Source organism: Pteropus vampyrus, unplaced genomic scaffold (genome assembly GCF_000151845.1).
Source record: "Pteropus vampyrus isolate Shadow unplaced genomic scaffold, Pvam_2.0 Scaffold146, whole genome shotgun sequence".
NCBI classification, from domain to species: domain Eukaryota; kingdom Metazoa; phylum Chordata; class Mammalia; order Chiroptera; family Pteropodidae; genus Pteropus; species Pteropus vampyrus.
In genome coordinates, this window is record NW_011888927.1 from 692,452 (window position 1) to 715,689 (window position 23,238).

The 23,238-nt window shown below is 41.4% G+C and overlaps 1 protein-coding gene across 1 annotated transcript in view; it reads right to left on the reverse strand.

Annotated features, from left to right (window-relative positions):
* KIAA2012 (KIAA2012 ortholog) overlaps nucleotides 1-23,238 on the reverse strand; it is a 94,339-nt gene that overhangs the window by 47,528 nt on the left and 23,573 nt on the right. Inside the window, exons 9-14 of the mRNA XM_023536003.1 lie at nucleotides 20,712-20,858; nucleotides 17,641-17,811; nucleotides 15,268-15,378; nucleotides 6,034-6,076; nucleotides 1,123-1,143; nucleotides 341-345 (exon numbers count right to left, since the gene is read on the reverse strand). Of these exons, the coding sequence (XP_023391771.1) occupies nucleotides 341-345; nucleotides 1,123-1,143; nucleotides 6,034-6,076; nucleotides 15,268-15,378; nucleotides 17,641-17,811; nucleotides 20,712-20,858 (498 nt within the window). The remainder of the gene's footprint in view (nucleotides 1-340; nucleotides 346-1,122; nucleotides 1,144-6,033; nucleotides 6,077-15,267; nucleotides 15,379-17,640; nucleotides 17,812-20,711; nucleotides 20,859-23,238) is intronic.

Genomic DNA, 23,238 nt, shown 5'->3' on the forward strand with positions numbered 1-23,238 from the left:
TTTTCCCACACACAGCATTTCTAAGGCATGAGGACCCTTTGGTTGTCAGTATGCTGTCATGAAGCTTCACCCACAACTTTCAGTAGTTCTTCATTGAGGAGGGGATATATCCATTGACAAACAGATCTCAGAAAGCACCTTCGCCTTTTCACAGCTTTGCACATGAACTTGCAGCAGAAACCAATGGAAAGAGGCCTTTGTACTTTCATGATTTTGTATTTTTGGTCAAAAATGGAAAGTGCAAAAGCAAATTCCAGATTATTAAAAAAAGATTCTTCTCAGCATAAACTAAACCATAAAAGGAAGGATAATTCTGGTCCCTTTATATAGCCCTTCTGACCTTTCCTTAAGAATGAGATCTAAAAATACTTTATTTTATATGATATGACTCAAGACGCCTATGACCTATAGAGTGTTTGTTGTATTACAATAAATTTCAAGTCTGCTTGTTTAATGCAGGAGATCAAGACCCAAGATGGCCTTTTGGTATTGTCATTATCAAATTCTTGGGACAAGATTTAAGACCTTGGTAATGCTATACACTTTCTCTTTAAATCTTCCTGGATGAGGAGGATGGTGAGATGGGCATATCAAATAGACCTGAGAAAGTCTCCAAGCTAAAGACAAACCCCAGGGATCTCTATTAAAGGAGCCAAGTAAACGGATCTAGAAGTTATGAGTCAGTCTGAATTTAAATATGGAAATGCCTAGTAAATGCAACGGCAATATTTTTCTTCCAATTTAGAATAACAGTTCTTTTACTTATATCTTTTGAGACCAAGGCTAGCTCAGTCTCAAGGGTCTGGCTTTAGCTTTGGGAACACCAACTTCTCTCAAAAGTTCATAAATTATTTTTTATGGAGAGGCCAAATGGCACATGGCAGTTTACCAAGCCCAAAATAAAAGGCAAGCTAGATGATGGAATTTAAACTTGACTTGTATAGCAAAAACGACAAAAAAATCAGCTACACGAGAAACCCTCCAATCAAGATACATCATAAGATTAATAAGAATACCTGTGGTGAAAGACTGTATGGAAGAAGGGAATTCCAGAAAGAGGCTGAAAGTGGAGCTGCATACAAAGTGGCCAACCAATTCTATTCATGTGAGTCTAAATTCCACAGAAAATACTGTTCTTGATCACTTGCTTGCAAACTCGTCTAGACATCTGGTCTGCCAGCCTCTAATCTTACCCACTTCAATCCATAGCTGTGAGAATCATTTCCCTAAAATAACAATCTGGTTATGTCAATTCTTGCATAAACAGGATCTCATAAGCTTTGAGATAAATTTCTTAGTTGCTGCCTATGGTCCTTCATGATCTAACTCTCGCCTACCCCACAACCTACATTTCTCACCATCTCTTCCCTTATATGTGTCCTGGAGTCCAGACATTACAAACTAATTACGTTTCTCCCATGCTGCCGTTTTCTCTAACCTTCATATGGTCCCTTTCCCTGGAGCATCCTTTCCTCTTCTCTAATTGGCTAGTTCTTACATATATCCTCAGCTTAAGTGCTCTCTTTCTAAAAGCTCTTAACCTTCAGGTTAAGTTAGCCTATGCTCATTCATAGCTGTAAGCATACTCCACTACTGCGGATGACTTTAAGGCATGAACTTTGTCTCTCAACTGTATTCTTGTGCCTGGCACAGTCTTTGGTATTAATAGATGGTCAATTAGTGTTTGTGGAATGAATGAATGAACGAATAAATGAGCAACCTTTATGTGTTCTGTAAAACAGACTCACTAATTCTTTCTATTGGACATATTCAGATGTTGGTGTCTTCATCAATTTTCAAATGAGGAATTGTAGAGCACTAAGACAACAGCAAATGAAAATTCTTAGGCCACAGGGAGATGTGTAAAAGAAGCAACAGAAAAACTAGGAGGAAAAAATATCCTTAAGAAAAACCTCATGCTTTTTTATGGTCTTTTTGATGAGAAGATAACACAAATGTCTAAAGGGTAATGAAATAGAAAACAGTATTTATGAATTACTAGTTAATTACTAGTTAAAAGTTACAATTTTTTTTATCACTCTGACAGAACTAAAGTTAATATTCTAAATTTTTTTATAAGTTGAGAAATATAACTCACACACACACACATTTACATAGACATCTTAAAAACCATAATGGTCCTAAAATGCATTGTGCTAAGTACTGCTTCACTGCTTGAGCACTCCTTGTGCTTACTATACATTAAGTGAACAGCAGATCTTGGCTACTTTGGGAGGGACTCATCTTGAGAATTTCAAGAATCCTTAGATTTGTGAACACTCTAGTGTATATCATATACCCAATAAAACTAAAGTAGAAATAAAAAAAGATGGGGAGTTCTTTAGACTCCTGATGAGTCTATAAATGAGTCTATAATTAAAGGATTAGAGTAATTTATAAAACTATTTTTTAGCAGAGAATCATCAAATTGTTAGGCCACTTCATTTTTACTTCCATCACCAGTTCCAGCAGTTGGCCTTCTTTTAAGGGCTATCAAAAACAAAAACAAAAACAAAACAAAACAAAACAAAACAGAAAAACAACACATACACGTATATATATAAATCAATGTTCTTTTTAAAGAATAACTTCACAAGGGTTATTGCAGATGTTACAATGAATATAAACCACAACCCTGAGATCTGGGTGCTTGGTGGTTAGGTAGGTGCATTCACTAGCTTCGTGATGGTCTTCTGTCTCCCAGCCTCATGCTGTCTATAATTTGACTTCATTCCTCTTTAAAATGGCAAATTGTAGGTGTCCCTGACTTCTGCAGGTCATTTGAAAATAGTTGAAACTGACCTTCAAGTCCCCAAATACCCAAAGTCCACCATATACATAATGTTTTAGAATCCTATCATTTTTATCTGAAAATGTTCATTAAAACCAAATGACCAAAAAGAAAACAAAAAGTCATGAAAGCTCTATGGTAATTTCAATGAATAGATGTTTTAAATTGCTCTTTGAATTCAGTTCCAGGAGGTATCAAGTATTTTCAGAGCAATATTATGTCTGTTTTCTTAAAAACAAGTGGGCGAATGTTAAACACAGAGATATAAGAGTTTTTCATTCAGGTCATTGAGCAAATCAAGGGAACAAATAAGTTTTCTATATTCTAAGCCCTGAAAGAGGTACTCTGTGCTTACAGGGGCAGACCCGCTGAAATGCGTTTTCCTGCAAAGACTGTGTTCTGTATAACTGTGAGTCTCCCAAGTCAACCTTTAAAGAGGCCTGTTTAACCTGTATTGTAGCTGAACTCTTTCATTCATCAAATACATATGAAACACCTATAGTCAGTGTGTGCCAGTAGTATTCTACCAGGTACTGGTGGTACTCATGGGTCCCTGCCCTTGAAAAGCTTGCAGTCTAATAGGAAAGTCTAGTAAGCAGATAATTCTTTGAGAGAGATGCTGTGATGGTGTATGCACCGGGTATGTGCGAGGATGTGGAAGAGGCCGTTCACCCATTAGGTGGAGAGGATTGGGGGGAGGCACAGAAAAGCTGCCTGGAGGGAGGTCTACTTGAGAACTAAATTGGAAACTCAAGGGTAAGTAGGAGTTAACCATAAAAAGGGGTAAGAGTTGGGGGATGATAGAAAGTAGCACGGTGACTTCCAGGGGGTAGGGGAGAGAGAGAACAGGGAGTTGTTATTTCATGGGTATCAAGTTTCAGTTTTGCAAGATGAAAAGAATTCTGGAGATTGATTGCCCAACAATGTGAATTCACTTCACACTACTGGACTGCACTGTTGAAAATGGTTAAGATGGCGAATTTTATGTTGCGTATTTTACCACAATTTAAAAAATATCAGGGGATAGGAGGAGATGACGAATTGTGCTCTAGGCAGAGGGAACAGTATTTTCAAAAGCTAGAAAATAAGAAAGAGATTTGTATTAGCTTAAGGTCTTTTAGTTACTAGGAATAGAGAAAAGAAGAAATAAACGTTTTCTTTCTCTTTCCTGGATATAGAGCTTATTATGGGGCAATTCTAAAATAGTCCAAGTTTGTCTTTGGCATTCTACCATTCCCTTTCTGTACTTTCTCCTTCTTCTGTCTCCTTTCCCACATAGCTAATATTCTCTGTTTAATCCAAGCTCTCTGGGTAACCCACCATTCAGGCATGTTTCAACCTTTAAAACTCCACGTACCCCCAAAGCACTCACCTCTGTTTTCCACCCCTATCGGAATTTTTAGTCCCTCAGACTAAAATTTTTAGTCCCTCAGAGCAGCCGTTCTCATCTAGGTTGCAAGAGAACTGCCATCCGATTAAATAAATTTTTACTGACTGGTGTGAATGACTAGTAGCTTCTCAGTATCAATATTTTGAGGGAATACTCTGAATCCAAAGTGAATCTATTATTAGTGAAATTTGAATAGTAGAATAGTAGAAGTGAAATTATAACATTTTTGGCCATATTAGGGAGAATATTTTTGGTCTGGAGAGCTACCCTGTAAATAGACCTATCTTACTTGAAAATTTGTTTCGAGAGTTTGGTTCTCTCAAACGATTTCTTCTTCTTTTTCAGCTTCTCCCCTTCTTCTCATATCTCTAAAAGTTGTAGATCACTTTTCACTATTACCCACAAAAGGGTGTCTGTTGCTGGTTAAGAGGATTTAGAAGGAGAAAAGAACAACAGAAGGCCGTTTGCTTGTACGGGCCGTTTTTAAGTCAGGAAATGTGCCTATTTAGAGTGACATCACGACTAACCATGCATAGTGGTAAAAAATGCAGGTTCATACTGTTCAAATCCCAGCTACATCACTTAGCTGTGTGATCTTTGGGGAAGTCACTTAACTGCTCTGAGCCACATTGTCCTAGATGAAAAATGAAAATAATAGAATTTACCATATATCATTACTGTGAGGATGAAGTGAAATAATGAATGTAAAGCACTCAACACAATGTTTGACATATCTGAGTTAAATAACAATGGTAGCTATCACCACCACCACCACCACCACCACCATCATCATCATCATCATCATCATCATCATCCTTTTACTTCAAGGCTCATATTTAAAATCTGCTTTTGCTCAGTTCCAACCAGTGAGTGAGAATGAGCAGAACTGACACTAAACTCTTCCCACCATGGTCAGCATGTCCACCCAAGGAGAATGACAGGAAGGGTAATACAGAAAGCCAGGCTCCCAAGTATTTCTCTGCTTACAGATTTTGAGATTGGCAAGCATATGATTGTGCCTTTCCCCGCTCCTAGTTTTGCAGTCCCTGGCAAAAACAATTCCCTCCACCCAGCTCTGGCTCCAACCCTTGATCTGTGGCCTTGCTTCCTGTTACTTTAGCAGGTCCCTCACGCAGGATTCGTTGCTGCCTGCTCCAAAATAAGCAGCAAGGAAGACCACACACATTTCCCTATTAATCAAAGACTATTTTTAGGAGAGAGAGAAAGTAAGTCTCTACATAACCGTCCTATCCCCTTGGTCTGAAGCAGAAGCAGCAATAGCTGTGGGTAGAGGATGAACTACAAAGTCAGCCTATACTCCTAGTTTTTGCTTACTCCTCCACGAGGGAAACGAAATATAAAAAGAGGCTTGGAAGAGGAAGAACTGGCCTCAGTCCTCCACTTAAAATGTAAGCCCGAGAGTTCTTTTCTCTCAGATAGTTTCCTAGCTTGTGGCTGTGCAGGCTGAGCCGTGCACAGCTCCAGGGGCTCAATTTCCACCTCTTTATAATGTGCAAAGCATGATCTGTGGAACCCACAGGACGTCCCTGCAAATTCTCCTTCCTGGGCCAGTTGAGCACGAGCACTTGGTCTAGGCTGACTTCTCCCCTCCTCCAATATTTGCCCTCAGACCGCAGCACACAGGGCTGCCCCTGAATAACTCATGAGGACACCACATTTTTCATGCTCTCCAAGAAATGAACCTTCTTTTCTACTTATTGCGATGTTTGGAGATAAATTGTGTGTTACTGGAGGTCTATGTATGAAATATGTATGTGAGTCAAATGTCATAAAGGAGCAGAAGTGACTTTTTGAGGAAAAGCTAAGCTTTTAGGAGGCATTAATTCTAGACCCTTCCTTTTTGTGGCTGGTATTTGAATTGACAAACTCATAGACTGAAAAACAATAAAGGTTTTACCTAAGTGTCAGAAAGTCTTGTAAAAAGCTGTTTTCCTTACCCCAAGACAGGGGCAAACACAAAATGGATGCCTTGATGCTTAAGCCTTGTAATCATTTGGATGTTTTTGAAAAATTATTAGATACTGTCATGGAGAGAAGGTTGATTTAGGATTTAAAAAGCATTGAAGAAAATACTATTTTTTATTGAAGGTCTTTAAGGACGGAGCCCTGCAGGGACCATGATGCTAAATTTCTGAGACAGGAACTTTTGACAGAGCAAGAACATGAAACAGTTAACGCTTGACACACGCTGTGAGGAGATGCCCAGATTTGAACAGCAGATATGCCTCGGGGCTCAGTGCATGCAGCAATGGCGGGATGACAGACACACGTGAGGAGTCCCAACCTCCAGCTGTAGCGTAAATACAAAGGTTGGACCAGGGGAGACACGAGGGATTCCAGCCCATCTGATTCCAGCCAAAAAGACAGACAGGCTTTTGCACAGCCCTGATGAAATTTTTTTTTTTTTTTTTTTTTTTTGTGATCTCTTAGTCACTGCGGGTAAGAATTATTCTCTTAGCTGTCCTTGTCAGTCAAAGTGAACACTAGTTAAAACAATGCTGTTTTAATGGCTGAAGAGAATCAGGATGACAGACCAGAGAAAGTCAGTTAAGGGAAAGGTAATAGTACAGAGGTCAGCTGGGTGGATCCAAAATGAAAAAATAGTTTTTAATGGAAAATTTAGTGTGCGTGTGTGTGTGTGTGTGAGAGAGAGAGAGAGAGAGAGAGAGAGAGAGAGAGAGAGAGAGAGAGAGAGAGAGGGAGGGAGGGAGGGAGAGGGAGAGGGATGAGATATCAAGGAGGGAAAAGTCAGAGGAAATCATAGAAAATTCAAACTGGAAAAGATTTCAGGTTGTTTTTCTAACTACCCACTCAAACTCATTTCAAAATACATATATGTATATAATTATGCTTCATTGTCTCTTTTCTGATAATAACTATACTGGAGAGGTTGCCAAAAATGAATGTTTGGATTTTTGATTTGCTAAAGTGTGGTGGGGCTTGGAAAAACCTGCTCCTTGGTGCTTCCCCACCTCAGTGTGCACACACGCAGCCACATGCATGCACATAACTTAGGCTGAGTAGGGTAACTTGGGATTCTGAGCACCAACACTGGAGAGAGGAAAAAGCCATAATTAGTGTTAATTGTTGACCCTACAGTTCAAGAATTGATGCTCTGGAGAATGGGAAATGAGAACAAACATTAATTATTGAGTAAGGGACCTTGGAGACAGACACTCCGGATTAAAAGGAGAGAGATAAATTGCATAATGAATGTTAATTTTCCCTCAAAGAATTGAGTGCTCAGTGGTTGGAAAGGAAAAAGAGACTAAAACAATCATGAAAGGGAAACCTCAGTGTGTGTCGGGGTGAGAGGGTACAGGAGGGTTATACAAACACTTTCCATCACTGCTTACCACCGTGTCCTTTGCCTCACTCACAGCTCCCAAGAAATTTGCTATCAGAGTATTACTTAGAACTCTTATTACTCAGTTCTCTGCTAGAAGCTCAACCACTTCCCCGAGAGCACATAAACCAGAGAACAGCCACATTGCATTACTGACAAGCTTAGAGGCACACTACACTGGAATTTATTTTTTATGTGTGCTGGTGGGAATTTGACTTAAAATGAGCAAGGTGGCTGGAGCGGATTGCCATGTAGGAGAGGGTTGTGACTCAGGCTCCAGGGCCTTAATTATTGTTTTATCTTAATTAAAATACACGACACACACACACACACACACACACACACACACACTCTCTCTCTCTCTCTCTCTCTCTCTCGCTCTCTCTCTCTCTCTCTCTCTCTCTCTCTCCCCCCCCAAAGTAATCCTCTTAACTAAAAGTGAAAACAGAAGAAGGTAATTTGAATAGAAAATTAGAGATGAGAATTGTAGCTGATTTTGTAAAGAGGCTCTACAAATAGGCTCGTCCCTGGCCTCTCTGATTCAGAGTGCTGGCTGAGATCCCCACATCTAGTGGGCGGCCCTGGGGATCTTCCCTTTGTAGCGTCTCCTGTGTCTGCTCACTGCCCTCATCAGCTGTTGCCTGGATGATTCTGAGTGCTCAGCCTTTTCTCTTGCCCGTTCCTACATGCTGGCACACACATGTTGGGTTGTATGACATCTGCCTCAAACATCTGTGATGCCTTGTTGCCTAAAGGCAGCATTTCAACTCTATCCTGGCACAAGAAACCTTCCCCGGTCTGGCCCTAGCCTGCCTTTCGGTCCCACATCCCACCATGAAGTCCGTCTCAGTCCATTCTCTTTTCCCCATCTCTTCTTTTTTGTTCACACTGCTCCCTCAGCTGGTTGTCTTTCCCTTCTCTCTGTTTATCCATTTCTACTATTTCTCAAAGGTCAGTGCTGATGGGGATTCTCTGCAAAAACTCCTCCTGGTCCCCTAGGTTAGGATTAATTGCTCCTTCCTCGAATACTCCTGCTTGTGTTGTTTAGGCCTCTATTACAGTATTCATTTCATTCTGCCTTGTGGTGGAGTTAGTTGCTTGTGAATCTGTTCTCACGTGGACTGTGAGGTCCTTGAGGGCAGTAGCCACAAGGCTCAGTGCTGAGCCTTGGGGAGTGGAGTGAGGAGGTGTTCAGTACATTCTATCAAAGGAGTAACACACGTAATGGGTCTTCCCTCTTTTAGGTCCATGATATTTTATGTCAGAATTTCGCTTAATACTTTATAAGATGTACTGCAAGTATGATCTGGTTTGACTATCACAAAGCACTATGAACTAGGATGGCAGAAATTATTATAGCTGCATTATATTCGGAAAAGAAAATGGTAAGCTGCTGTGACAAAGAGGCTCCAAAAGGTCAAGATTTATGTCCCTTTCACTTAAGAGTCCAGAGGGAGGTGGGCAGACCAGGGTGGCTCTGCACCATGAAGTTATCTGAGCACGGGGGTTCTTTATATCTTGTAGCTCCATCAGCCCATAGAGCATTGCTCTCTTCCACATGATTGAAGCTGTTTCACCACCACAACCAAGTCCAGGGAGAAAGAGAAGGGCAAGTATTTCTCTTTTTAGGAAATAACCTGGAAGTTGCACACGTAACTTCCAGTCACGTTTCACTAGCCCAAACAGAGTCACATGGCCATACCAGTTTCAAAGGGAGGCTGGGAGGTATAATTTCTAGCTAGTCAGCCAGCGTTCAGCGAAATTGAAAGTGGGAGGTTCTATTAATAAAAGTTATAATGGAAGCATGGGCACTGGGGAACAAAGAAAGTCTCTGCTCCTCACAGTTTCAACCAGTATTTATGGGCACTGTTCTGGGAGTACCTACCATATTCTCTGGGATATTCAGAAGTAGATGAGGGGAATCTACCGATAGGAATTCAAACTCTTGGAGAGGAAAAAAGAAAAGATGTAAAAAAAGGTAGAGGAAGTGAAGAAGTGCTTGGTGAGAGGTTTAAACAGTAAGAATTGGTGGAACCTAAGGAAGTTGCAATCACTGTGGGTTGAGGTGGCTGGGTAAGGCATTGCAACGAAGATGGGGCTTCAGCTAGTCTTTGAAGCCTGGAAACTTGGACAAGAAGGACTAGAGGCAGTATGATTTAGTGGAAAGAGCTTTGACCTAAGTAGGTGCAGGAAGATCTGGGTTTGAGCTTTAGATTTGCCACATAGAAGATATGCGACTTTGGACAAATCATCATATCTCTCTGGGCCTTAGTTTCCTTATCCATAAAATGAGAAGGTTTTCAAACTGTTATAGCTCTAGTGGCTCTGCATATCCCACCACCACCCACACACACCACCACCTAGGAACCACCTTAGGAGGAGAAGAATTAGGTGGACTGTGGAGACATTGGGGTGGGGACACGGTCAAACTATCTTCACTTCAGTTGGGCAGCTCTGCTTTTATCCGTTTTTTCTTGGTGTCCTTAGCAAGTCCGTTTGATAAAATGCTTCCTCTGCTTAAACACTGATGCCTATATACCCTCTCAACTCTAGTGTTTTCTGAAACAGAACAAATGCAAGAGAGATAGAATTCTTTGCTTCACAGGTGCTATAAAAAATATAAGTGTCGTCATATGCAAAAAATAAACAGAAATATTCTTCAACCTCTCATATCAAATTTTTTTCTTGAAAAAAGAATTTCTAGCGGATTCAGAGAAAACTATTATTCTTGACATTTGTATTTTTTTGAAAGGCAAAAAATGGGAATGATACCACATTTTCAGCCAAATATGTGCTTACAGGAATCAGGAGAGGTTTTTGTCAAAGGAAAGGGGACCACCTAGTGTTTTTGGTAGCTGTCTGCTGGTGGCTATCAGAACACCTTCCAGTGTGGGCTTCTGACGCCCTGCTGGTTTCACCGTGGTGAGGGAAAAACGCTTTTTCTCTCTGAAGTCTAAGACAAACCCAGCTATGACAACCTGCCCTGCGGTACAAGGGATGAACCAAATGAACCCAGATAGAGTCTCACGGGAATCTCCCATAATTTTTACAAGGAGAGTATATCAGTCAAGGTTCAGTGGAGAACAGAAACCACCAGGCATTTTGAGAAGAAACAGAATGACTATAGAGAACTTGATGTTTCCTTACAAATTTGCTACAGCGACTGCCTTTTGACGCACTCAGTCTTCATGAGCTCACTTGCTAGAGTAGGTAGCAGAAAACTTTGATGTCTCTGCCTAACTTCTGCCTTCCTAATCTCATGCAAATGCACCTATTTGGCAGAACCAAATTTACATCCAGCCCCCCTAACTGCAAATAATATCTGGGAAATATAGTTTTTAGCCTTCTAGCTTCTGCAGTACAGGAAGGCCCAATGGAAGGGAATGCTGAGTGCCAAGCAACCATATCCAGCCACGTTTTCCTTTATTTCAACATTTGACCTTAACGGCTAACGTCCGTCAACATTATTGCTTATGGATGATTAACAAACACTGATTGCACAAAAGGGCCTTATTACCAACACAGATTTCCTCCTGCCTTCCTCTACTTCTCACCCAGAGATAGATGGATTGTGGACCCTCCTATTCAGAACTGATATTTGGAAAATCAAAATAAGGACGGTCATGAATTATCGACAAGAGAACTGCCCTACTGAGAGAGTCTCTTTGGGAAAAGGGTTTATTTAGTAACACATAACATTACAGCTGGAAGGAACCTTAGAAATCATCAGTTTAGCATTTTCCAAGGTGTGTTCCCAAAACTACTTAGATCCACATGATGCTTTGTTAAAAACATTACAGTGTCCAGTGGTCAAATTAGTTTGGAAAGCATTACATATCCTCATCTTGAAGATTCATAATTTAACTTAGCCTATTAGAGGCTCTGTGAAGTACTGCAGTAAAGCAATCTGCTTAACTTTAGCCCACTGATTTTCCAAACTTGTTTGACCTTAGAATTTTTTTAAAACCTAGTTACTATTAATCACATGAGGAACTGGAATTCTATGGGATATATGCTGGGAGGATTGAGCTAATACCAACTCTTTCCATATGAAGACTATGAGTTCCAAAGCAGTGAAATGATTTGCCCCTGGTCTCAGAAATCATGGTGGTAGAGCGAAGACTTTGAACATTTACACAGAGTTCTTTCTTCTTTCTCATCTAAAGGACTTCTCCTTTAAATCTTCAGGCATTTTCACTAAGGCTGCAGGTGCTAAGAGAAAGGCTACTCAAAGAAAAGCATACTTTGTCAAATATCCCACCAACATGGAACAATTATTTTACCCATGGGTCCCCCACAACCAACATTTTCACAAATGACAAATGGGGAGAACAAAGATAAAGTCAGCCACTTAGCATATGTTTGCCCCCAAATAATCAGTGTTTTGAGAGCAGCTGGAATATTTTTGGACCCTTTATCTTTCTGTTTACCAAATTGCAGACCATCAGGAAACGACACCAAGAATATTGTGTGTTACCGAAAACATCCAAATCTAGTGACTTAAAACAATAAGCCTTTATCATATCTCACACAGTTTCTGTAGGAATCTGGGAGCGTATTAGGTGTGTGATTCTGGTACAGTCTTTTATGAGGCTGCAGTCACAATATCAGCCAGAGATGCAGTTATCTGAAGGTGTCACTGGGGCAGGAGCATCTCCTTTTACGTAGCTCACTGGAGAGTTCATTCTGGCTGTTGGCAGGAGGCTTCAGTTTCTTGCTAAGTGGACCTTTCCATTAGACTGGCCTCATAACAGACATGGTGGTTGGCTTTCCCCAGAGTGAGTAATCCAAGAGAGAAAGTAAGCAGGAAGTGCCTTATAGTCTCAGAAGTCACACACTGTCACATCTGTTATGTTCTATATCTACTAGAAATGAGCTACTATGTCCAGTCCACTCTCATGAGGAGGAGAATTAGGCTTTCTCTTTTGAAGGAACAAGTGTCAGAGAATTTGTAGACATTTAAAAACCACCACAACAATAAGAGTTGTGAGAGAGAAGGATGCTAATTAAATTACCAAAACAAGACACATCTTTGGGATGAAACTCCATTTGGACTAGAAAAGATGCTAACTGAAAACTCTGAAAGAGATCAAAAATTTAAATTTGCATACGATCTGAAGTCCTAAGTCATTGGCACAGATATCCTTGAACTCCCTGCAATGAAACACTTCTGAATAAAAGAACTTCTGAAAGAAAATTTTTATTGCTGCCACTGTAATTAGGAGAGTAGAAGGAAGATTCGAATCAAGGATGAACAATTTAGAGAGCATATCCAATGTTTTTACTTGTATCCTTCCAAGTTAACTTTTTCTTTCTGAAGCCTTTGAATTTTCTAAGTGTTGCAATATTCCAACATGACCAAGAGGGTTGAATTCCAGCTCTAGTCTTCACATCTTTTTTTTTTTTTTCCTGAGGGTTTATATTCATTTCTCTATGCTGTCTGAAAGCAAGATATCATGATCTAATTGCCTAAGAATTTATTTCCACATAGATGTTGACAAAGTCTGAAAGTTTCAGAAAGATCAGACAGATCATATTCCTTCCTTTACTCAAGATTTTTTTTCAGTTAAAAAAAAAACAACAAAAAAACAAAAAAACTATGATCCCAAAAGAACTTTCCTTTGTAGCACCTGGGGTATTCAATCAATTAACAAACATTTCTTGAACATATGATAAAAATAAGAGGTTCTCTAAAACTCATATATTTGGGAGCTAAACAGAAAACAGATGCAGACAAATACAATAATTACAAAAGTAGGATGAGAGAGAGGAAAGAGCTAAGGCTACATCCAGGCAGTCCTATGAGATGAAGAGGACTAAGGAAAATGTCCCACAAAAGATAAGCCTTCCCCTGAAACTTAAAGTTATTCTAAATATTTAGGAGAACTTGAGGGAAAAGCTAGGAGATAAGAGAAAGAAGACAGAATGTTTGAGCCATCAAAGAAGAGAAAAGGGTGGGCTCGAATATAGTGGGAGGTGAGACTGGAACGTTAGGGTGAGATGGTGATCAAGATGGATTTGAACAAACCAAGCTGCAAAGAGTTTGGTGTAGTTGGAGAAAATCCTTTGCAAGAGTTAACAATTTTTTTCAGTATACTGCTTCTCAAAACCAAACAACAAACCTTTCCCATTAATGGAGACTCTGAGAAAGCTAGATCTGTTCCATGGACCCTTGTAGGGAGATGTAGATTTAAGGTCCTTCTTCACCTACCAGCGCAACATCCAGTCACTGTCAAGACTGAAAGTCCACCAACCGTATGTGGAGGAAAGGCTGGTGAGAGGCCAGGGACTGACTGATTGATTAATTAGTTCAATCGACAAGTTCACAGTGAATGTCTTTAGGTTTGAGAGACTAGTAGTATTAAATATATTGTTCATGGGACTGGGACAAGATGGCAGGCAAGTCTCCATTCAGCATAAGTTTCATCTCTCTCTCTCTCTCTCTCCTGTAGAAATTACTGAAAGATTTTCAATGAATGTTTATTGCAGTCCTGCTATGTATGTGACAGGCACTCTGCTAGGGGTGGGGGATACCGAAATAACTGAAACATCATATAGACAATGTGACAACAAACTGAAATATTTAACTTAAACATTTTCTTTTATGCTTCTGGCTTTTGCTTTGTCAAAAGAGGAGCTATTTCTCCTGGAACAGAGTGGACAAATGTGCAGCAGGTGAACAGAATCATATTTGCTTTCCAGCTGTTGTACCGGCAGTGGCACACGGACAGTGGCCTCCACCTGTCCAACTCCTGCTTCCTCCAGTTGAGAACCAAGTTATTTTTACACTCATATTATGGTATAACCCAAGTGGTGCTGAAGGTTCTTTCACAATGAATTTGGAACCGAATACAGTGGCTACTAGTTAACAGCAACAGACACACAGAAAAATGCAGCAATAGATAAGGAACCTCTCAGCTGCTGGCTGAGGAGGAGTTGATGGCCTCATTTCATATGGGATGAGGAACCTTGGACACAGGGAGGGACTGACCCAGAGTCACTGACAACATAGAGGACAAACTAGAGCTACCCAAATCTCTTGGCTCTGAATCCATTCTCTTCTTATTATGCCCGTTGTGACATAACCCAAATGAGTACAGATTTTTAATCTCCCTCAGCAAGAGGCCTGCTGGCTGTACGACTCATGCATATACATCCCGATGGCTCCTGGGTGGTTGACACGCATCACCCTCTGACTTCATTTTCTTTTTTTCCCTTTGTAAAATGGCTGCTGCCCAGAGCCAGCATCTCTTTTCCAAAAAGTTAACATGCCAGAAGGGATTTTGGAAATTGCCTTGATATCTGTCAGGAGCCAGATGATTCACAGCAATAAACCAATGCACGTAACAAGGGTACTTGATTGGATTACCAATTAGCCACCTCCACCTCTGGAGGTCGCTTGGAAAGAAGAGAAAAGGCAGTGTTTAGTTTGGGCAAATACCAAAAGGGCTTTATCATTCTCAACACGGCACATTAGACCTCCTCCAAGCCATTCCACGGGAACTTCTCTCTCCAGGTGCTCCAGCAAGAGTAAACTTGTTATGCAAACATTGGGTTATTATGTCTGAGCTACAGAAGCACCTCTGTGTCAGTGAGAGGGGAGAAACTGGCTGACTTGCATCTGTTTTTAATGATGTCTCTGCTGCTGGGAAGTTTTGGAACCTGCAGGTAAAACCTTCCTCTGTGAAAATGAGCCCAACCTGGGATTTATCATCTTACCTTGACCCGACAGAAGCTTCTTGGTTTGGGTAGGCCCTGGGAGGAACAGGCAGACATTTTCTCCATCGGAACCCAGCAAGAAGTGTTCCAGGGTGGGATCTCTGGACTCTTCTTGAAAATAAGCACAAGCACGGGGCGGTGTTAGCACCGGTGCAGGGAGGGAGGCTGAACCTGGTCTGTGCTCACGGGGGCCCCTTGCGGGAAGTTAGTGGTGCGCTCAAAGGCTTGCCAGTCCTGGGATTCACCAGAGCGGGGCCATTGTTTAGGCCCTGTCCTCTGGAGGTGAACAGAGTGGAGCTGCTGCTAGTTTATACCTGGACTTTGTGAGAGTCTGGAAAAGGTGGCCCCTCTGCGCTCAGGCAGTCCCCCAGGGGCTGGGCTAGGCTGGAGAGGGGCACCTTGTGTGAAGGAAAGGGAACCCCTTCCTCTACGTGTGTGTAGCCTAGTGCCTGGGCACAGAGTCTGGCGATTCCACACTCTGCTCTCCCTGTCTTTGTGCAGTGCTCAGCATGTACAGCCATGCCCTCTGGGCCAAATGCTGGGGCTGTTGAGGGACTCCAGGAGGCTCAGGCCAAGGAGGAAAAAGAAGCCATATTTCCCTCAGTTGCTTAGAAAGATTGAAGGTGTTTGTTTAACCTCACCTTCCCCATCTCTAAGACAAAGCGATCAGGAATAGAGCTGGCTACCAGCAAAGTAGATCTTTACAAGTACACAAACACATACACATATACAGAGGCATGACATGCACACATGGAAGCACAAACACTCACAGAGATGTGCATACCTCTTATACGCATATACATATGTACACCCACAAGTTAAGCATACACAACCACACACATGCAGGTGTGTATGTGTGTACACACATGTACAATAGCGTACACGTGTGCATACCTGCATACTCACACACATGAATACACAAGTGTACACTCAAATACAGATGTACATTCACATAGGCACATAAGCACACACATACTCTCACACATGTGCCCTAACATACATCTTCACTTACAAACACCCAAGCTACACACTTGAGGTTTCAGGCTACACTATTGTCATATCATAGCTCTGGCATTCGTTCTAGTCAGACTCTCCCTTTATAAAGATGACTGAGTGAGACAGAGAGAGAGAGGAGTGTGTGTGTGTGTGTGAGTGATATTTGTCCTGGACCATACAACCTCTTAGAATGCTACTGGTATTGTCATTCAGTAGCTAAAGTTTGGCTCATTTGTATCAAAATTAAGAGAGGATCCCTGCCATGAAAGTATAAAATGGAGGGGGTTCTAAAAGAAAGGTTCTGTCTCTGAAATGATTTATAAACGACGATGATGTCTTTGGCGGGAGGGAGAGAGAGAGACAGCGACAGAAAGCTAGACAGAGAGAAAGAGCGAGGGATATTTAAATAGTGAGGCATCTGTCTCGGAGTGAGCATGAGATGAAAATGAAAGATGTGATATCTGTTGTCTTCTTGGTGACTTGCAGTTCCCACGTGCCTTTCAGTGTTTCTTGCAGCTTTGAATGTGATTCTGCTGCTAACATACTTTTTTTCACATTATCTGGCACCTAAATACATACCATCTCCTTCATCTGGTGCTCAACCAGAGAAAGCAGCCCAAGACTCCGAAAAGGGAGGAATAGTTGGCTGGCCTGCAATTTCTAGAAAAAGGTTGTCTATCTTGAGCATGGCACCTCCCTATGGGATTTTCAGGGGCAATTTGGACTCTAAGCAATTTTAGCTTTATGAGCTGCCTTTAGATCAAAGCCCCCATGGAAGCTGTTACTATACTGTCTTTGCATTATTGCTCTTGTATAAGCATCTTAGTCTCCTTCTAGACTGTCAGCTCTTACTGCTAACAACTCTAAGTGGGGCTAAATCATAGAGGGTGTGGCCTTGCCCTACCACAGCTTCAACAGAAATCTGGAGCCTCTCTGTGAACAGGCCTCAGGCTCTGCTCTGGGTGGAGGGTGACTTCTCTCTAGGGCTCTTCCTATTGGCAGTGTCACCAGGCTCTCTTCCCCAGGGGTGGGTTATGGCTCGGCGTTGAGTCTTCCTGGTAAACCCAGAACGTGTCTCCGTGATGAGCGCTGGGAGCTGTGTCATCACATGCTGCTACCAGGCGTGAGGAAAGCACAGAACAGCTTGGCAGTGCATGTTGGTACAGCGAACCCTTAAAACATGTACTGACTCTTTAGGAATATGCACAGTGAACACTAATCCCACTGACATTGTTGTAAACATTGCTGATTTCCCCCTTTTCAATGGGGTGGCTTTCAGATGGTTTACATCACGGTTGCCTCATGGCCCTGGAAGATGATTAAAATAAGCCCAAAGCCACAGACAAGCCAAGGGGAGTGCACCTCAGGAGTGATTACCTTGTCCTTCTGCTGGGCGTGCCTCCCTGGACTGTCTCACATTCGGGGGGCATGTGGGGCCGCTGCTGCCTGATGTCCTCAGTCTGTCCATGCCCCTCTGGCCCTCTGGACTTTTTCCTCCTTCAATCAGGGACAGTAGTGGGGTCACATTGTGGGGTGGGACATCATTATCTTCAAAAGTAAAAGGAGAAAAAGCATGAGTGAGAGAATTTCTCTATCAGTAGGAAGGAAAAAGAACCTCTTTTCCAACTTGGTCGATGGCTCCTAGTGTGTAGGATGGCTTATTCCACTCGTTCTCAAGTTTGTTCCTCTTTTCCAGCCCTGCTAAGGAGCAGAGGCCAGAGGTCTCTCACGGCCAGGGTGAATTGCTCTTGGCTATAACAGTGGCCCTTCAGTTGGGGAACCTCCAAGAACTGGGAAGAACTGAGCTGTGGTGGTTGTTATTCTCATTTTATTGAGAACTTCCTTCGATTCTTGGGGCAGTTTATTGATTGATTGATTGATTGATTGATTGACTCCATCTCACTTTCTTCTCCTGAGATAGAAGAAAGACTAGAGAGGCTGCAGAGACCTTCCAGCCCCAGGTCCAAGGGCTCTAACTAGGGGGACCGAAGCTTTAGAACTCCTGGGATTATGAGCTACAGAGTTCCAACCACAGAGTCATATCTCTAAGTAAAACCAATGATCACATGACTCCTCAGGCTCATATGACCTCCTCCTCAAGGTCATAAAGTACAAAGTAGCACTCTGCACATGGTAGTCACAGGATAATGGGATTGATGATAATGTTCCACAGAGCAGTTCCTTCCCTCCACTTCTGTTCTCTTTCTCTAAGTCTTTCTCAAAACCAGCAGGGACTGCTCTAGGTGAGTAAAACCCAGTAATCTAAGTGACTGAGACCCTGTCTTCATCTCATTTGGAGAGAGAGGTCTTTATTTCATGTTCAACACACTGTTGCTGTTTGTGTTTAAAAGCTGGCTTCCCACACAGTCTCAAAATATCACAGACTACTTATTTATTACAAAGGGAAAAACGTATCTTTGGAATGGAGATATCTAGCAGATACCACCTTTAACATCTCCCGTAACCGGAACAAGTTATAACAGATGGAATAAATATAAAGGGATATTTTATGTCCCTTGATGCGATGTGCTGAGAAAGACACATCGCCTATCTGCTATTCTTGCCAAAAATGTTTGATCAGAATCTAATCATGAGGAAAAAGACATATCTAAATTGAAGGTAATTTCTGTAAAGAAACCAGCCTATCCTCCTCAAAAATGTCAATATTATGAAAACAAGATGGGGAAAATGTTCTACATTAAAAGATTCTAAGGAGAAGTTATAACTAAATACAATGCATGATCCTGAGTTGAATCCTGGATTGCCTGGGGAAAAAACTACAAGGAACATTATTAGTATAATTAGAGAAATTTGAATATGGACTGTGTATTAGAAAATAGTATTACATGCTAATTTTCTTGATTGTTATAATTTCCTTGTGGTCTTGAGGGAGAATATTCTTGCTCTTAGGAGATATGTGGTGATAAGGGATAAAATGTACAAAGCCTACAACTTACTCTCAGATGGTTCAGCAATAAAATAAAACATGTATGTGTGTATGTGCATAAATAAAACCGGGCTTCATTTTTATGATGTTAGAGGTGTAATACTCCAGTGCTAAGCAAGTAAGTGGGTATGTGCAACCTCTGAGGCAATGAGAAGGTCCCACTTACTATCTGAAAGCACACTTGCTCCAGACACCCCTGGTGAGAAAGATTTCCGTGGAAATTTTTGCCTCTTTGGACGCCTTTCTTTATGCATCTACCACTAAGTTGGGTCACATACTGACCAAGGTATCAGAGATCCCTTAGACTAGCTTCCCCCAAGCAGGTGGCAGAGGATGGACAAGCTTAAAGTACCCAGTCCCTGGAATACCCAAGACGAAATCCACTGGTGTTGCCATTGATCTCAGTGGCTCAGGCTGTGCACCTGATGTCATGGCCCACAGGTGGAAAGCTGCTTTCTCACCTGTTTGCAGACAGAGTGTCCTTGCCCATATTTGATTCTTTTTTTTTTTTTTGGAAACTTCAAAGTCTTTAGGATAACTAACTCTCACTTAAGAGATGGAGTAAAAAAAAAACCCTGTCCCAATAATCAAAGGAAGTTCTCAAAACCAAAATATCTCAAGAAGGTACTGACCTGGGTTCATTGTTTGGCTTATTCTAAAAGATGGTGCAGTAGAATGAGTAAAAAGAGCACAGAACCAGACGTTCTGAGCTCCAATCACTGCTGGGCCACTTATAGTTGTATGACCTCAAATTACTTATCTCTCAGGGCTTCAGTTTTCTGATTTGTGAAGTAGGGGTAGGATTGTTGTAAAGAGGAAATGAGATGTTACCTGTTAAAAATTAAGGACAGTGCCTGGCACACAGGAAGAACTCCTTAAATATTAATGCTCACCCTTTTACTTCTTCTGATCGCCACTAGTAAGAGATCACCTAGCATTTGTGATACTGTCATCTTGCACTTGCCCTTTGGAAAGGAGGTTCAGTTTTCTGAAAATGGGGAGCTTTCTAAATATGGCCCATTAATTGCAACCTATCCAACACATACAAATAAATGTACACCCACACGTATAATTTCGAATGTATATATGATATTTTGAAAGACTGGAGTGAGGATTTTTATTGATATTCTGGACTGTTTAGTGAATAAATAAATACCTATTCCTAAACAGTTTAGAAATGAAATTTAATTGGTTAAAAACATAAGATCAACTATAGAGCATGCAGCAAGCTTTTAATAAGTTTGGTGCTGTTTTACATCTGTAACCAGAACATATTAGTAGGGGGATAATCTAATGAGAACTTGTGAGCTAGACAGTAAGCTGATTTCTCTGCAGCATTTTGATGAAGGCATTGCTGCCTGAAGAAAAGCCATTTTCAAGTGGCAACAGAGTTGACCTCCCTTCCAGCTTCCTTGTCTATAGCTGAGAACCCTCATGTGTTTTGCCTTGCTTCCCTTTGGGGTGAGATTCCTGTGGGGTGCTGGAGAGTGGGAGTAGCTACCTTGAGGCGAGAGCGCGGCCCGGCCTGTGTCCACCGGGAGATGCACTGTTAACTCCCTCAGCTTTTCTAAGGATGCGTGCTTCAGGGGAGGCCTCCGTGAAGGACTGGCCTCTTCTGTTTCTGGTCCTGACTCAGGGTGTGGAGCACCTGGGAGACAAAAATACAAGTTGTAGTAAATGTCTGTGGTTTTTGCCAGTCACCTCTCTTTTGGAGGGACCCATCTCTTCCTCACTTACACCACATGGTTTGGGTGGAGCTGTGTCTATTCCCTAGCTCCAGGGATGGGCATGGGGCTGAAGCCTGGCTAATGAGAGCACCTCATTGCCTTAGCCATAGTGCTTGGGTCCAGGGTGAGCACATAACCCAGTCAGGCAATTCTAGTACCTTTGCAACAGCTTTTAGAGGCACAGCCTTCCTATTGGAGTGAATAGGTAGGAGGTTAGAATGGCATTGCAGGAGGCCATCTTTACCACCACGTGGAGACAGCCTACTTGAGAGGATAGGCTAACGGAGCTGAGAGCCTTAGACAAATAATGCCCAGATGACATTTTTGAGATCTGGATCCAACTGAGTCTGGAGTTAGCTCATCCTTGCACTACCCAATTACATGAGCTAATACATTTCTTTTTTGCTTAAGACAGTTTGAGCTGGACGTCTGACATGTGTTACTGAAAGAGTTTTAACTGACATACAAAAGTAGGAAGAACTCAATGGATTCACTTTCTCTGTACTATATTCCTATTTTTCATTTAGCAGTGTGTCAGCAAGCTTGGTGTACCTAATAGTCTTGAGAATCTGGTTCATAACGGCCTGGTGGTCTTCCTGACCTTCTCTCCAGGGTAATCGTAGTAAATAATCAGAATTTAACCCAATCCCACTAATAGTCCTGTTTTTGTGTGTAATATACATGTCTTTTTATTCTGATGTTTTGACATCTGAGACTTTAATATTGAAACCATCAGTCAGTCAGTCCCAGGGCTAGCCAATTCCTAGAGCTAGTAAAGAGCCACCTGTGAGCATGCCTTTCATATGCAAACCAACCGATCCAAAGCCCCTAACCCCAAACTACCCCTTAGTGGAGTTCTTACACTCCCAGTCCACTATCCACCTGCCCTAACCACTCCAGGGCCAGGTACCAGACATCGAGGGACAGCCACTATGCCTAGAACTCACTAAAACTATTTAAATTAGCCAATCCCAAACCTGCTTAGCCTGCTTCTTCTGCCTCACCCACTTCTTCCTGTGAAAACTGCAGTAGACTCTTGCCCATCCCCTCCCCAGCTCTTCCCTCTTAGCTGACCCTGGTGCTTCCCTATGTGACTCTGCATGGCATAGCGTAGCCCTCCTTTTGGGAATTGTGAGGAAACTGAAACTATCTTTTCAATGACAATTGGCTTTACCATATCTGAATAATAATAAAAACTACATTTAAAATATACTGTATATTTTTTAAAAAGCTAAATAATTGTTAAAGCATAAAATCTGTATACAGTGAAATGCACAGATATTAAGTGTACAATTAATGAGTTTTTAAAAGTGTATATATTCACACAACCATCCAAGATTTATTTATTTATTTGTTATTAATTTTTTTTTATTATGGTGACACTGGTTAACGAGATCCATCCAAGATTTAGAACAATTTTTATCCCCTCAGAAAGTTCCCTTATGTATCCTTCCATTAATTGGTCTTTTAAGCTCAACAGTTAGGCATTCTTTATAGTGAGAATTCCAAACAGCCTTAGAACTAAACATTTCTGAGAAATCAGTGACAGTTTTTGCTGAGAAAGCTCAGAACTAGGACTCCCTCAAAACTGGTCAGCTGTTTAGAGAATCACCTTTGGCTTCAGGCTGCCCAGAGAAGTCCCAGAAGTGAGAATGTGTCTAAGGCAAGGGTACTGTGAAATGACCTGGGGAGGTCAGAAAATATTTCCCCTGGGGCACAGGGTTAGTGGTCACTCGGAAGTTCCCTCCAAAAAAGCTTCCCAAATCTCTAGTTGGAATTGATCTCTCCCTTACCCGTACTCTCAGCACAGGATCTAGGCTCTGACAAGGATATTAGAGATCACCTAATGTTAATTAATAACTTAGTTCAAAATCAGGAAAATGGTTCTTCATACAAACTCTTATCTTTCTTTTATAAAAGCAGATTCACAGATCCAAATACCCTTTTTCCTTTGGCTGCCAAGAAACTCAACTAAATTCAGTGTTTACCTAATGCAATGAATTCATCCCAGATGTTTAACTTCTATTTCTCTACTACTTTTAGCCAGGTTTTTTTTTTTTTTTATTTTTGTTGGTACAGTATTTATTTTTTGTAAATTGCCTGAAAAATTTTGCACCTTTATAACACCTGTAGTGCATTGGACTTATTTATGTATATGCCTGTCTTTTTTTCTCTTCCATAGTTTAGCAAAGTGCACTGCTTAATGAAGGGCTCAATAAATATTTTAAAAATTGAATTGACTATGACCGGAAGAGACCTACTTCTAAATTTTACTCCTTTTTCTCCGTACAAAAAAGGTTC